General features: G+C 41.3%; 1 protein-coding gene across 2 annotated transcripts; it reads right to left on the bottom strand.

The window, feature by feature from the left end:
• Positions 1–2,286: 2,286 nt before the first annotated feature.
• On the bottom strand, positions 2,287–10,932 carry C18H17orf75 (chromosome 18 C17orf75 homolog). 2 transcript variants are annotated; one of them, XM_003414532.4, is made up of 10 exons: positions 10,731–10,932; positions 9,947–10,021; positions 8,056–8,181; positions 7,118–7,261; positions 6,725–6,782; positions 5,341–5,460; positions 4,598–4,662; positions 4,317–4,453; positions 3,456–3,559; positions 2,287–2,920 (listed from the first exon to the last, which is right to left on the bottom strand). In XM_003414532.4, exons 1-10 carry the CDS (start codon positions 10,868–10,870, stop codon positions 2,705–2,707), a joined length of 1,185 nt encoding a protein of 394 aa, XP_003414580.1. In that variant the 5' UTR covers positions 10,871–10,932; the 3' UTR covers positions 2,287–2,704. The 2 variants fall into 2 exon arrangements, with proteins under 2 accessions (XP_003414580.1, XP_064127496.1); XM_064271426.1 differs by lacking the exon at positions 10,731–10,932 and adding an exon at positions 10,537–10,594.
• Positions 10,933–13,889: the final 2,957 nt, after the last annotated feature.

Below are 13,889 nucleotides of genomic sequence, written 5' to 3'. Positions count from 1 at the left end.
CGCCATATAATGTCCATTTGGGCAATGTCCAATCGCATATACATCCCTGGTCCCATAAGGTCACACTAAACCCATTGATGTCGAGTTGATTCCAACTCATAGTGACCCTATAAGACACAGCAGAACTGCCCCCATAGAGTTTCCAAGGAGCGCCTGGTGGATTTGAACTGCCAACGTCTTGGTTAGCAGCTGCAGTACTTAACCACTAAGCCACCAGGGTTTCCAGGGTCATACTAGAGTTCACAAATTCCAATCAGAGAACAGGATGTAGTGGACATGTGACACTTAAGAAACACTTCCAAACTGTGCAATGTTTTCATAAGCATCACAAAGTACTTCATGAGTTTATTATGAACCATTATATGCATTTAACTCAAATTTTCCATATAATAGGCTTTATGGTAGCCTGTTCTTAAGTATGAGTTTTCCATAAGGCGGACATTAGTAACCTAGCGACTGCCCGTGTATAATATGGTGTTCACACAAGATCCAAATCACATAACATCCTATTTCACAGAACATATTGTGGACGTTAAGCGACGCATGACTGTGTATATATAAATATATACACACAGAAAGAGAGAGACTATATCGTTACACCTTGCCTATATCCATAAATGATTTGAAGCAGGTAATATATTCTCTTTTAAATGCCATTTACAACACAGACTCCTGAATAATCGGTTAATTTAAAAATGAAACAATTTTTCCAGACTCAAAATTTTGATGTCCTAACGTTGCTTATTAAGAAAAAAAAATAATAATTTCTAAGTGGACAATCAAGTGCATTAGAAAAAAGACAGTCGGATTCAAGGATAGCATCATAAAATGCTGATTTTCCATAGTCACCCTAAATGTAATGTTATTAAAAAAATGCTACTTGGATTTTTTTCTACGCTGTCTACAATCTAAATTATTAAAGTTTAAAGGCATATGAAAGCCTTTAGGAAGATCCTGAATTGTAATTCTCATTAAAGGAAAAGGCTCAGTGAGTCATGTCCCTAGACTTGCACAGAGAAGAAAGCAGAAAGCCATTGTCAGTCATTCTGACAGTTAAAACTCAGCACTTAATGTGAACTGAGATCTGTTAAAGAGCACTCCTCTGTGTTACGGGCCTGTGTCCCTGTGAGCATCTTGAGGGTAGTGAGAACTGACCTAGTCTCCTCAAGAAAAGTCATTATCAAATAGATTTATTAAAGAGCTATGCAGAACAAATTGCAATCATATGGGTATAGCTGCAATTGGCTTCCATGGGAATTATAAATGGCTAGCTGAGGGCACTTTCAATTGATCCAGAGTAAAATAACCTGAGGCTTATAACAAATGTGCAAAACACTAAAATCAATGAATGACTCTGATATGAAGAATCTCTGTTTGCATTCTTTATGTTTCTTTGTTTTGTTTTCTTGTCTTTTCTCTCAACACTTTGTTTAAAACTCCAGCATTTTTATCTAGAAGAAGAAAGAAAATATAGGTTCTTGACAAGTATCTGTGAACAAATGAATGAAGAAAAGTCGTGACGGAGGCCACTTCTGTAGTAGGTTGCCATCAGAGATGTCTTATCTTGAAACTAGTACATCTATTTCTAAAGTTCATTTAATTTCTCTAATGGACATCTAACACGGCCTCCACCAGACTGAGTCCAGTACAACTAGATAGTGCCCAGCTACCACCATGGACTGCTCTAACAGGGATCACAACAGAGGGTCCTGGACAGAGCTGGAGAAAAATGTAGAACAAAATTCTAACTCAAAAAGAAAGACCAGACTTGCTGGCTTGATAGAGACTGGAGAAACCTTGAGAGTATGGCCCCCTGGACATCCTTCTAGCTCAGTAATGAGGTCACTCCTGATGTTCACCCTTCAGCCAAAGTCTGAACAGGCCCAAAAAACAAAACAAGACTAAAGGGGTACACCAGGGGCTGGAGGGCAGGAGGGAACAGGAAAGCTAGTAATAGGGAACCCAAGGTTGAGAAGGGAGAGTGTTGATGTGGGGTTGTTAACCAATGTCATAAAACAATATGTGTACTAACTGTTTAATGAGAAACTAGTTTGTTCTGTAAACCTCCATCTAAAGTACAAAAAAAAAAAAATTATCACTTAAAAAAATAATAATCACAAAAAAGGGTCATTTAATTTCTTATATGCTCATTATTTGTTTGCATATTGACTTAAGTTCTAGCTTTATCATCACTGCCATTATCAGTCAGACAAAAAATGTACCAGGCACCCACAGAGTGCACAGACCTTTTTTTTGGAATGGTTTAGTAATACTAATCTGCCCTAAATCTAGGATTACGTTTTTTTTTTTTTTTAAAGAAGCTACAATCCACTGAGAAAGAAGCATTGTGACCTTCCTGAGACGAAAAATTGCAAACTACTGCAGCAAACTCCTAAGAGAAGCCACAAAATTACCTCTGACATTTTTTAAGCAACCACTCCCTAAAGTCTAGAATTTATGGGATTGGTGATATACTACAATCCCATAACTCTGAAACACATATCTATCTAGGACTTAGTGAAGACGTTCCTCGGATTTGTATATTTAATTAAGTTAAATTTAAAAATTCCAAAAGAAAAGAGAGTCTGAAATGAGTTTCAAATAATCTTAAACAGCAATCCTATATAAACAACTATAACAACTGCAATTTCAAACACCAAAGCTTGCATATACAACTTCATGATACAGTCATCTGAAAACATGATCAGAAGCTTTGGGTGCGGGATTCTCTCATGAATTCTTCAAGGACAGCTACCACATTTTTAGCTTCCGGCATTTCTTCATGTTCCACTTTCACTATCTTCAAAAGGATATCTCCACTACCACAGTTCTTCAGGAACAGGTAACACTTAAACAGAGCGTAATGATTCATTTCTGCCTGTCGGATAAATCTCTTCAAGTTATTTGTGTCTTGTATGGCCTAGAAAAAGATTACCTAGTTAAACATGTAGCGAGATAATAATGAAGCTTGAAAAATACCTCCTATCCAGCTGAGAACTCAATGTATGTTCCTGAGATGTTTATTTTTAATTTTAAATATTTCCATCATTTCTATGCTAATATGGTTTGCCCTTGATAGAACAAAAGCTCATCTATATTAAAAAAAAAAAAATGTCCTAGCTAAGGTGACAATATTTCCCTCCTCCCTCCTGCCCCAAATTTTGAACTTTAGACGCTGGATTCTGTTTCTGTGCTTTGCAACTAAGATACATGACAAATTAAAAGATCGCTGTCCTTAAAGATAAGCATTCAAGCCAATTAATTGGAAATGAAAGGATACGTATGCAGAACCTACTGAAAAATATAAGTAAGTGCCCTCTGAGGATTCCAGCTTTCAGAATGTCCTATTTCATAGATATGGCAGCTACAAAGCAGATTTGTTACTTTGTCATGGGTACTAGTTAAAATTGAGACAAAAATTGTCGGTGGTACTTGGTACGCAGCCAATTAATTACCTTTAATTTAAAGTTCTCCAGTACTTGTCGGAAAAGAAAAGGGTTGCCTCCTTCAGCACCGTTTAAAAATGCCTGCATCCAATCCTCACAAAACCGATTGCTTCCTGCAAATACGTTGGAAAAATTAAATAAATAAAAATGTAATCCTACAAAGCATAAGGCATTTATTTTTCTTGCTTTGTAAAAAATAAATGTTTTTAATTATAAATAATGCATTATTTAAGACTTCTATAATAGTCTAAATAAAATACCACCCATACCTATGTACTCACCACCTGGCTAAGAAACACCAAAATAGCTGAAGCCCCCGTGTACCCCTCCCCAATCAGATCCCTCTCCTTTCCCATCGGAAAGGGTTATCATTCCCACATATTTCTTTATACTTTTACTATGTATCTCTGTAACTCTAAGCCCTGTACAGTATGATTTTGCATATGTTAAAATTTTACATATTGTCTTTAATGGCTTGTCTTACTACATAGTACGCTTATGAGCTATATTGATACATGTAGCTCTAGCTCATTCATTTTCACTGCTGTATGAATACAGCAAAATATTAATTGTCCTGTAGATGGACATTTAAGTTGTTCCCATTTCTTTGCTATTTCAAGCAATGACTTTATAAACACTTTTGCATGTCTCTTTGTGTACACGTACATGAGTTTCTCTATATTCCTAGGAGTGGAATTGCTGGGCATGATATTATTTCCATGTTTCTAAAACTGCTATTGTTTTCAGCAAATTGGGGATAGACATGCAAAACTAAACAAAGGCAAGAAAAATAACTTTGTACCATCTTCCTCAGTGCAAAAATGAAGGCTCACAGGGACCAGGAAGGCTGTTTCAGAGTTTGTGGCTCACCTGCATTGAAGAACTGAGGCTGGGAGCTACTGCAGTCGATGACCACAGACTTATGCTGCTCCCCCGTCATGGCCATGCACAGAGATGTCATGGTGCCTTCATGAATAAGCCCTTGGAGACTGGCCACACTCAGAAACCTGCCGCACACAGAAGTCCGTATCCACAAACAACATTATGGAGCAGGAAGGGAAAAGCAAATACATTCTGCACTAGGGAGGTTTTAGTAAAAATCAGGCTTTGTGTGAAAAAGGTTCTGTCTTTGAGAAAACCATGTTCTTTACCTGTTAATGTCTCTCTTTGTTTTTTCATCTGATTCTTTAACCTCAACAGGAGTATAACTCAGAGCCTACAAGAGAAAAATAAAGCCTGATTGATACATATATTCCAGTTTTTCTTATGGTGCAGCTATTTGTGACTAAGCATCGCCTTCCCAAATCACCAGCATGCCAGACGCTTGATGGGTGTTGCACACGAGCTCTGCAGAGCCTTGTTCAGCTGCTGCCCACTAGAGCTGAGTCCTGGCCTTACTGCCTTGGTCTCGTCTAGTCTCCGCATCTATCCACCATACATTAAAATGAAAACTAACGGTCATTCACTCAGGCCTCTGCCATCGTTTGAATATGGCAGTGAATTTTTCATTTTTTATCTGGACATTTTTATGGAGTTAAAATCATGTTGGATTTTTGTTTTCCTTCTCAAACTGTTTTGGAAATTACACCACTCCCAGATACTTTAAAAAAAAAAAATTATTTTTACAACAATTACAAAAAATTGTTTTAAAAAAGTAATTATTTAAATATGTTTTATCCTATTAGGAATACTTAGCCCACATTTGCAATTTACTGTAGTAATCTAACTTTCTAGAACTTGGTAGATAAGGTGCAGTCTATCTTATACCAAGTGTAGTTTAAATATTCAAGTGGAAAAATGAATATTCAGAGAAAAATGGGTGATGCCACTAAATAACCCAAACTGCCCAAGTGATTCTTGATTAAAGAAATACTTTTGTTTGGAGAATACTTACAGCATGTAGCAGAAAGGTAAGTTTCTCCTGGAAGAGAAGAACAACCCTTTGGATTGGGCATACGACATCCTCAAACCAGCTGCTCAGGTAGGGTTTTATGTGGTTCTCCAGGCCCCTTTCCTAGATCAGAAGAGAATGTATTTGCTCTAGCATAAGCCTTCACCGTACCTGAGTTAGCATTTGCTTTATGATATCCTTGACAGGGGAAGGAACCAGGGCAGACACCTCCTTTTTTGAAGCTAACCCCATCAGCTCAAAAAAAGGAATTGTGAGACTATAGCATTCCCGGGGTTGTTGGTCAAGGTACGGATTAATTTTGCTCTGAATGTCTTAAAAAGCATGTTAGGAAATGCATTATATAAAATGAACACACTGAATTAATAGAGTTCCGTGCCATTTCTTCACTGGGAGAAGTTGGACACTTACTTGTCCCTCTCCCCAGTGTACCATGCCCTAGCTGGAGATACCCTCTCCTTAAAATCCTGGTATCGTCAGAACCTGCTGCACTGTCTAAAATGCCCACAGTACAAGCTTGTTATATATTCGAATGACTGGAGGATGTAGACAGAGTTCATTTTTCAGACTCAAAATGCAAATAGGGAAGGTACACATTAATGTACCACGCACGCCCCCCATGCCAGTTATCAGACATACTGCCCAGAGCATATCACACCTGCTTCCTTGGCTGTGCTGCTCTTTGGGGACTTGTGTCCCACAGGAACAACACCAATCTGGGAGAGCAGCGCCCCAGACTCATATACTCCTAGCTCATTCCTACGCTAGCCTTCCCTCTTCTCCTGCAGTATCTTTTAAGGACATGACAAATGAGAGGAACTATTACTACATGTAATGAGCAATAAATTTATGAGAGTCATGACTTTAACAATTGCCACAAGCTGAAAGCCCAGTTTTTAAAAGCTTTAGATAAATTAATCAGTGTGGATATATCTAATTCATAAAAAATCAATTAGTGAAAAATGGAACGTCTCTCAAAATCTTTGATGTGGACTTGGAGGACAGCCGTATCATTGCACAGTATATCTCTGACGCCAGAGGCCACATGGACTGTTGGTTCTGGCCAGTGTCACAGGCTTATGAACCAGGAGAAGAGCATTCTTTTCCTTGCTGGGTGTGCTGCCACACGCCACCAAACCTAATGGATTGAATTTTCCACGTGTATAAAACACCAGAAGCAGTCTTGTGAAACTTTCAGCACATATAGGACTACGTTCCCTGCTTCCCTAACAGTCATCGTTCTCCTTGCTCACAAAGTAGCATTTTTAGAATTGAAGTGTCTTTGTGTCCCACCTGTGGTTTGACAGTGTAGCAGTCACAGTATATGCATCAACTCAGTCTTAAAAAACTATTAAATCAGTCATCTTACCTCACAGTTCATGCTGTTTTTCAGCCCTTGAATGTACTTGTCCAATTCCAGCCTGAAAGTACATTCTTAAGGAAGCAATAAAGGATGAATCAAGATGGTGTTTTAACTCCTAACATAAAATATAATTTCTCTCAAGTAACACAAACTGTAAATTAAAACAAGCCACGACAAAATGGCTGTACAAAGATATGACATTCAGGTAAATATATAAGGGGGGAGAGAAGCTTTTTGGAATTTAGTAGTAATTTTTTATCCCTCTGCACTCATCACTCATGAGGTCATAGGGTCACCATGAGTCGGAATCAACTCAATGGCACTGGGTTTTTTTGGGTATCCCTCTGCATGCCTTCTCAGATTTTCCCTCCTGATATCCTCAGACCAGTGAAAGGATATAGCTCAAGCCCTTTTTCAGACCCTCCTAAAAAACAGACCACATACTCTGAAGGCTTATATTCAGAGTCCACTGTTGCTGCTTCAGCAAGCAATTTTTCTTGTTGGAAAAGGCAGTAATAACAACCAACTCGGTAACCTGGAGAACTAGAAAAGAAAGAAAAAGAATAGAATATATTATTTTGGTGACTCATGCATCTAATTTGTGGACTACTCTAAATCCTGGTCATCTTGGTCTGACAACACTGTTACACTGCCCACTAAGTCAGAGTTTTCCAGATTTCTCCCTTCGTTTGTGCGTAACAGCAGAGCAGAATGAATGTATACCCTAGTGGGCTTTAGCCAAAGCAGCCCCTCACAAACATGAAATTTCTTTGAAGTCTCTTGGCAGATGTACTACATTTATCCTGTGGTTCTACCCTTGGGCCATGGACTCCACTCCTGGGAGGACTTGTATGCCAACTTCATGGTCTGAAGTACAACCAAGGGGTATAATGGAAAGACAGCTGGAATTGGACAGAGAACACCTATGTCAAAGCCTCCACTGATGTGACCAGACCTATGACCTTGGGCATTCCACTTAACTTCTCTGAGTTTATTTTCTCATCTGCTCTATCTCAAGCTTTCTGGAGAAAGCTACATTAGATAAAAGTTCGTCAGAGCAATTTATAAACTCCAAAGTATACAATTCTAGTTACTTTATTTAGTTTTGGTAATTAACTCTTCTTCCAAGTATAAACTAAATAAACATAGGAGGCAGAGTCTTTGCCATTCAATTCAGTCTATACTGCAAAGGTTTATGCGTGAGTCCCAGTACTTAGGCTGCAAGAGAATAAAAATAAACTCTGCGGATCTAGTAGGAGCTGGTCTTTTAGAGTTTCTCATCACTTCTCACATTTAGCTCAGAAATAAAAACTTAGGACAGCACATTTTACAATTACCTCAGTTCCACGGATGTAACATTACCCAGTCCTTCAAAGACTGCTCCCTTAGAAAGACGCTTGGCAATGAAACTGCGCAGCTGTGGCTCCACTTCAGATGGTAGATTAGTATCCACCAAGGAGAGGCTTGTCAAATGAAAGACACACATTCCTTACTAGTGGATTACTGCCTTCACACTCCATAAGTCAAACATGTATACGTAAAGCCAGCGTCTCTTTTAAGGACTTGAGAAAGCTATGTCTCTCACCCCTGTTGGTGAGGCTTCTAGGAACGTACGTCACCAAGTATGGTCCACCTCAACAAACAGTTTAAAATATTCCTCTATTTCCAGCTCGTTCTCTCTAGTAACTCTGACTCCACTCAGGCCCCCAATCCACTGACCCTATCCTCTTTTTCATAGTCCCTCAAGCTTCTCATCTCATTTCCCTTCTCTTTACCCAGCTTAAATTCCTAGGTTAGGAACCTGGCTGCTAACCAAAAGGTCGGCAGTTTGAATCCACCAGCCCCTCCTTAGAAACCCCATGGGACAGTTCTAGTCTGTCCTGTAGGGTTGCTATGAGTCGGAATCAACTCAACAGCAACGGGTTTGGTTTTTTTTGGTTTAACCTTGAGCGAGCCCTTACTGCTGCCCAGCTTTCTACATTTCCTGGTCCATTTGCTTGTCTACTCTCCTAGATCATATCTCATGTCATCTCCTCTTTCATCGACCCTCCAACTACCTATTACCTATGAATGAACATACCAGGTTAACTTTCATTTATGAACTAAAAATCTACAATTTGATTTGATTTACACTATAAACAGAGACTATAACTCGAATATATGAGAAGAAAAGATCTTCTATCACTAAATATCATAACAGAGAATATGAACCCAATACTTTTCAAGGTCTTTTAATTTTTATTATGGAAATTTTCAAACATACACACAAGTGAAGAAGAAGAGTATAATGAGCCCACATATACCCATCACCCAGATTCAACAATTCACGGCCAACATTGCTTCATCTGTACTTCATGCTGTCCCTTTCCACTCACCCCCCATTCTCAAATTATTTTGAAGCAAGTCCCAGGAATCATATCATTTCACCCACAAATTTTTCATTATGTATGTCTCAAAGATGAGGACTTTAAAATATATATAACCACAATACTATCATACCAAAAAACCAAACCCATTGCTGCTGAATTGATTCCGACTCATAGCAACCCTCTAGGACGGAGTAGAATTGTCCCATAAGGTTTCCAAGGAGTGGCTGGTGGATTAGAACTCCCGATCTTTTGGTTAGCAGCTGAGCTCTTAAGCACTGTGCCACCAGGGGTCTACAATACTATCGTAGTACCTGAAAAATTCTTTAAACCATCCATTATCCAGACAGTGAACATAATATTTTTGTATAATACCTTATTTTGGATCAAGTGTTAAGGTTCCTTTATTCATTATTCATTTAATATGGATGAAATGCCTACTCTGTGCCAGACACCACTCAAGGTACTAGATAAGAAGATACAATAAGCAAGGGAGACAACAAATCCCTGCTGTCCTGGAGTTTACATCCTAGTGTGTGGCAGAGTTGCTACAAAATACTACGCGGGAGAGGATATTAAATTTCTTTATAGCAATATGACAATGAATATTTTACTGGGGTTGCAAGCAAGAAACTCAGAATAACGGGCTAATGACCAGGGGTACTATCAGTATCTGGATCTGCCTCAGCCTTGAATGAATGAGTCAATGAGGCAATCAGGAAGAGGTTCTTGGAAGACAGGTAAGCTTGATGGTTTGACTAAGGGAAAGCTCTGTGGAAATCAGGTACCCACCGACATCTACAGGCCAGAGGTGCAGGAAAGAGCAAAGCACATTGATGGGTTAGGGTTAAGCTGGTTTTACCTGAAATCGTCACCGGAGGGAGTTTCTGCACTTGTGCTACTTCCATCATCGCTGTCCCCTCGCTGCTGTGCCAATCTGTAAACCAGAAGAGCAACACGCTGGCTTTCAGTTATGAGCTCCAACTCTTGGGGATTATGGGTGGAGTGCGGGCCAGGCAGGCAAGAGTCAAAGTCAACTCAAAACGCGGCCAGGCAGAAGTGCGTGAGTTCTCATTGCCTGTCCTGAGGGCAGGGAAAACAAACCCAGAAAACGCTGCTGACAAGAGCCCCTTCCCTCTCCAGGCCCACCTCCGGGGCAGAGGAAAAGTTAAATACCCCGAAAGCACAAGGAAACTTCTTCTTAAACAAAAAAACAGACTTTAGAGGGCAAAGAGGGTCCCAGAAAAGTCAGCCAGCCCGGGAGGATGGAAACGAGGCAGCCAAGTCAGAGGGTACCAGTAGCTGGGGGGGGGGGGGGGGGGGGAGGTGCAGAAAATCGGGGAAGTGAGGCGACAACGACAGGGAAGGCAGGGAATGAGAGCTGGCACTCCGCCAAACAAGAGACAGGGACCACGGGATGGGGCTGAGAAGACAGGGGCACATGGCGGGCACCGGCTTGGGGGAGCAGGCACGAAGGTCCGGGGTGGGGGCCGGAGGGGAGCGCGCGGCGACGCGGGCCCTCGGGGCGGAGGCCGCGGCCGGGGACGAGTCTGTGGCATTGGGGAGCGGCCTAGCCGCTGGGCCGCGGGGGGGCTGCGAGGCCAGGCCGCCGGGCGGGGCGGGGCCGCGGGGCCGGGCGCCTCCACCTGCTTCCGCGATGGCTGTGGAGACAGTAGTGGCTGCTGGGCGGCGGCTCGGCTCTCCGCTCCTCCGCGGAGCCGCCCTCCTCGCTGCTTTCCAGCTCCTTATCATCCCCGTCCAGCGACTCCTGTAAGGAGGGGAGCATCGCGGTGGCCTCCAAGCGGCCCTGTGTCCCCACCAAACCGCTCCCCCGCTGCCGTACAGTCCTTGGCGGCCGGGCTCGTCCAGCTCCTGGCGCTGCCACACCAGCGTTCCGCTGATTTCCTCAGGTTGTCAGACAAGGAAACTGAGATGGGGTTTTTCCCCCCACAGGGGCTAGCAGACTTTTGTTGTTGTTGTTCAGAATATACACAGTAAAACATAGACCAATTCAACTGTTTCTACATGTAGGATTCACTGACGTACACTGAGTACATTCTTCAAGTTGTGCAACCATTCTCCCCCTCCTTTTCTGGGTTGTTCCTCCTCCGTTAGCATAAACTCACTGCCACCTAAGATTCCTACCTAATCTTTGGAGTTGTGTCCTCACTTTGATCCCATATAGATAGTTCTTAAAAGAGCATAATGCTCAAGGCAGACATTTTTCACTAGTTAAACTATTGTTTGGTTTCAAAAGAAGACCTCAGGGGATATTTTTGGTTTCAGTTTTAAAGATTATCTCAGGGTAATAGTTTCAAGGATTAATCCAGCCCCCTCGGCTCCAGAAAGTCTGGAGATCAGGTTGCAGGCAGATTGAGTTCACCTTTACTGAAAAACTTTTGCCCTTTGTCTTTTAACTCATTTTTCTTCTGTATTGTTTAAGATGTCTAGAACATTTACTATGTGACAAAGGTGGTACAAGAAGCTACCCATTGCCATCAAGTGGATTCCGACTCCTGGCAACCAGAATAGAACTGCCCCACAGGGTTTCCAAGGAGCAGCTGGTGGATTCCAACTGCCAACCTTTTGGTTAGCTGGCTAAGCTCTTCACCATGGTGCCACCAGGGCTCCACAGTTAGCTAGCCATGTGGAAAAGGGTAATGCTGCTTTCCTGCCTCATTCCATACACACACACACACACACACACAGTTTGATCAAAGATCTAAGAATTTAAAAAAATATTTTAGTGTGTTTTTGGTGAAAGTTTGTTTACACAGGAAATTTATTTCTCATTTAACAATTTCTATACAGACTGTTCGGTGACATTGGTTACATTCTTCACAATGTTACAGCATTCCCATTATTTCCATTTTCGTTGTTCTGTTTCCATTAACCTAGCTTCCACGTCCGCCGTAGCCTTCTCACCTTTGGTCTAGCGTAAATGTCAACCATTTAGTTTCACGTAGACAATTATTTTGAGGACCATAGTACTCACGGGTGGTATTATTTACGGACAAATCTGTCATTTGGCTGAAAGGTCACCTCTGGGAGTGGTTTGAGTTCCAACTTCAAAGAGTATCTCAGGATGATAGTCTTGGGGGTTCATCTAGTCTCTACTGGTCTAGTAAGACTGGCCTTTTTCTAGGAATTTGAGTTTTGTTCTACATTTTTCTTCCATTCTATCCAGGACCATCAGCTGGGTCCCTGGTCAGAACATTTGGTAGTGGTAGCTGGGTACCATCTAGTTCTGGTTTCAAGGCAGGTGATGTCATTTTTTGTATAAACTATTGGTCCTGTAGACTAAGAATTTAAAATGAAGCAAAAACAAAAGCAACAAAACAAGGTAAAAATATAGGAGAATTATAAAATTTCTTGAAGAAGGCCTTTCTAAACATAAAACACACAGAAGCCATACGGGGGCGGGGGGAGATAAATCTGACTTCCGTGTAGCACAAATAGAAAATGGACAGTTCACAGAAGAAGTTATAAAAAAGAAAAATAAACGCTCAACATCAAGTAAAATGAAGATATACTGTACTACATTTCACCTGTTGTTGTTGCTAGGTGCCATCCAATTTTCACCTCACAGAGACCCCTTGCGACAGAATAGAACTGCCCCATAATGTTTTCTATCCTGTAATCTTTACAATGCTTGCTGAAAGTGAAGAGGAGTAAAGAGGACTTGAAGCACTTACTAATGAAGATAAAAGATCACAGCCTTCAGTATGGATTACACCTCAACATAAAGAAAACAAAAATCCTCACAACTGGACCAACAAGCAATATCATGATAAACGGAGAAAAGACTGACGTTGTCCAGGATTTCATTTTACTTGGATCCACAATCAACAGCCATGGAAGCAGCAGTCAAGAAATCAAAAGACGCACTGCACCGGGCAAATCTGCTGCAAAGGACCTCTTCAAAGTGTTGAAGAGCAAAGATGTCACCCTGAAGACTAAGGTATGCCTGACCCAAGCCATGGTATTTTTAATTACATCATATGCATGTGAAAGCTGGACAATGAATAAGGAAGACCAAAGAAGAATTGACGCCTTTGAACTTTGGTGTTGGCGAAGAATATTGAATATACCATGGACTGCCAAAAGAACAAACAAATCTGCCTCGGAAGATGTGCGGCCAGAATGCTCCTTAGAGGCAAGGATGGCGAGGCTGCGTTTTACATACTTTGGACATGTTGCCAGGAGGGATGAGTCCCTGGAGAAGGACATCATGCTTGGCAGAGTACAGGGTCAGTGGAAAAGAGGAAGACCCTCAACAACGTGGACTGACACAGTGGCTGCAACAATGAGCTCAAGCATAACAACGATTGTTAAGAATGGCGCAGGACCAGGCAGTGTTTCATTCTGTTGTGCATAGGGTCACTATGAGTCAGAACCGACTCGATGGCACCTAACAACAATCTTTATAAGAGCAGATTGCCAGGTCTTCCTCCAGTGGAGCCACTGGGACCATTTGGTTAGCAGCCGAGTGCTTAACCATTGCACCAGCAAGGCTTCTTATAATTACAAAAACCAAAACCAAACTCGTTGCTGTCCAGTTGACTTTGACTCACAGCAACCCTTATAGAACAAAGTAGAAGTGCCCCATAGAGTTTCCAAGGAGCAGCTGGTAGATTTGAACTGCTGACTTTTTGGTTAGTAGCTGAACACTTAACCACTGGGCCACCAAAGCTCCATAACTATAACAGCTAGCATTTATTGAGCATTTATTATGTGTCAGGAGTTTTCTAAGTACTTTACAAATATTAACTCATTTACCTCTCATAACCCTGTAAAGGTAAATG

This window comes from Loxodonta africana, chromosome 18, assembly GCF_030014295.1.
Source record: "Loxodonta africana isolate mLoxAfr1 chromosome 18, mLoxAfr1.hap2, whole genome shotgun sequence".
Lineage (NCBI taxonomy): Eukaryota > Metazoa > Chordata > Mammalia > Proboscidea > Elephantidae > Loxodonta > Loxodonta africana.
This window is presented reverse-complemented; position numbering and strand designations above follow the sequence as displayed.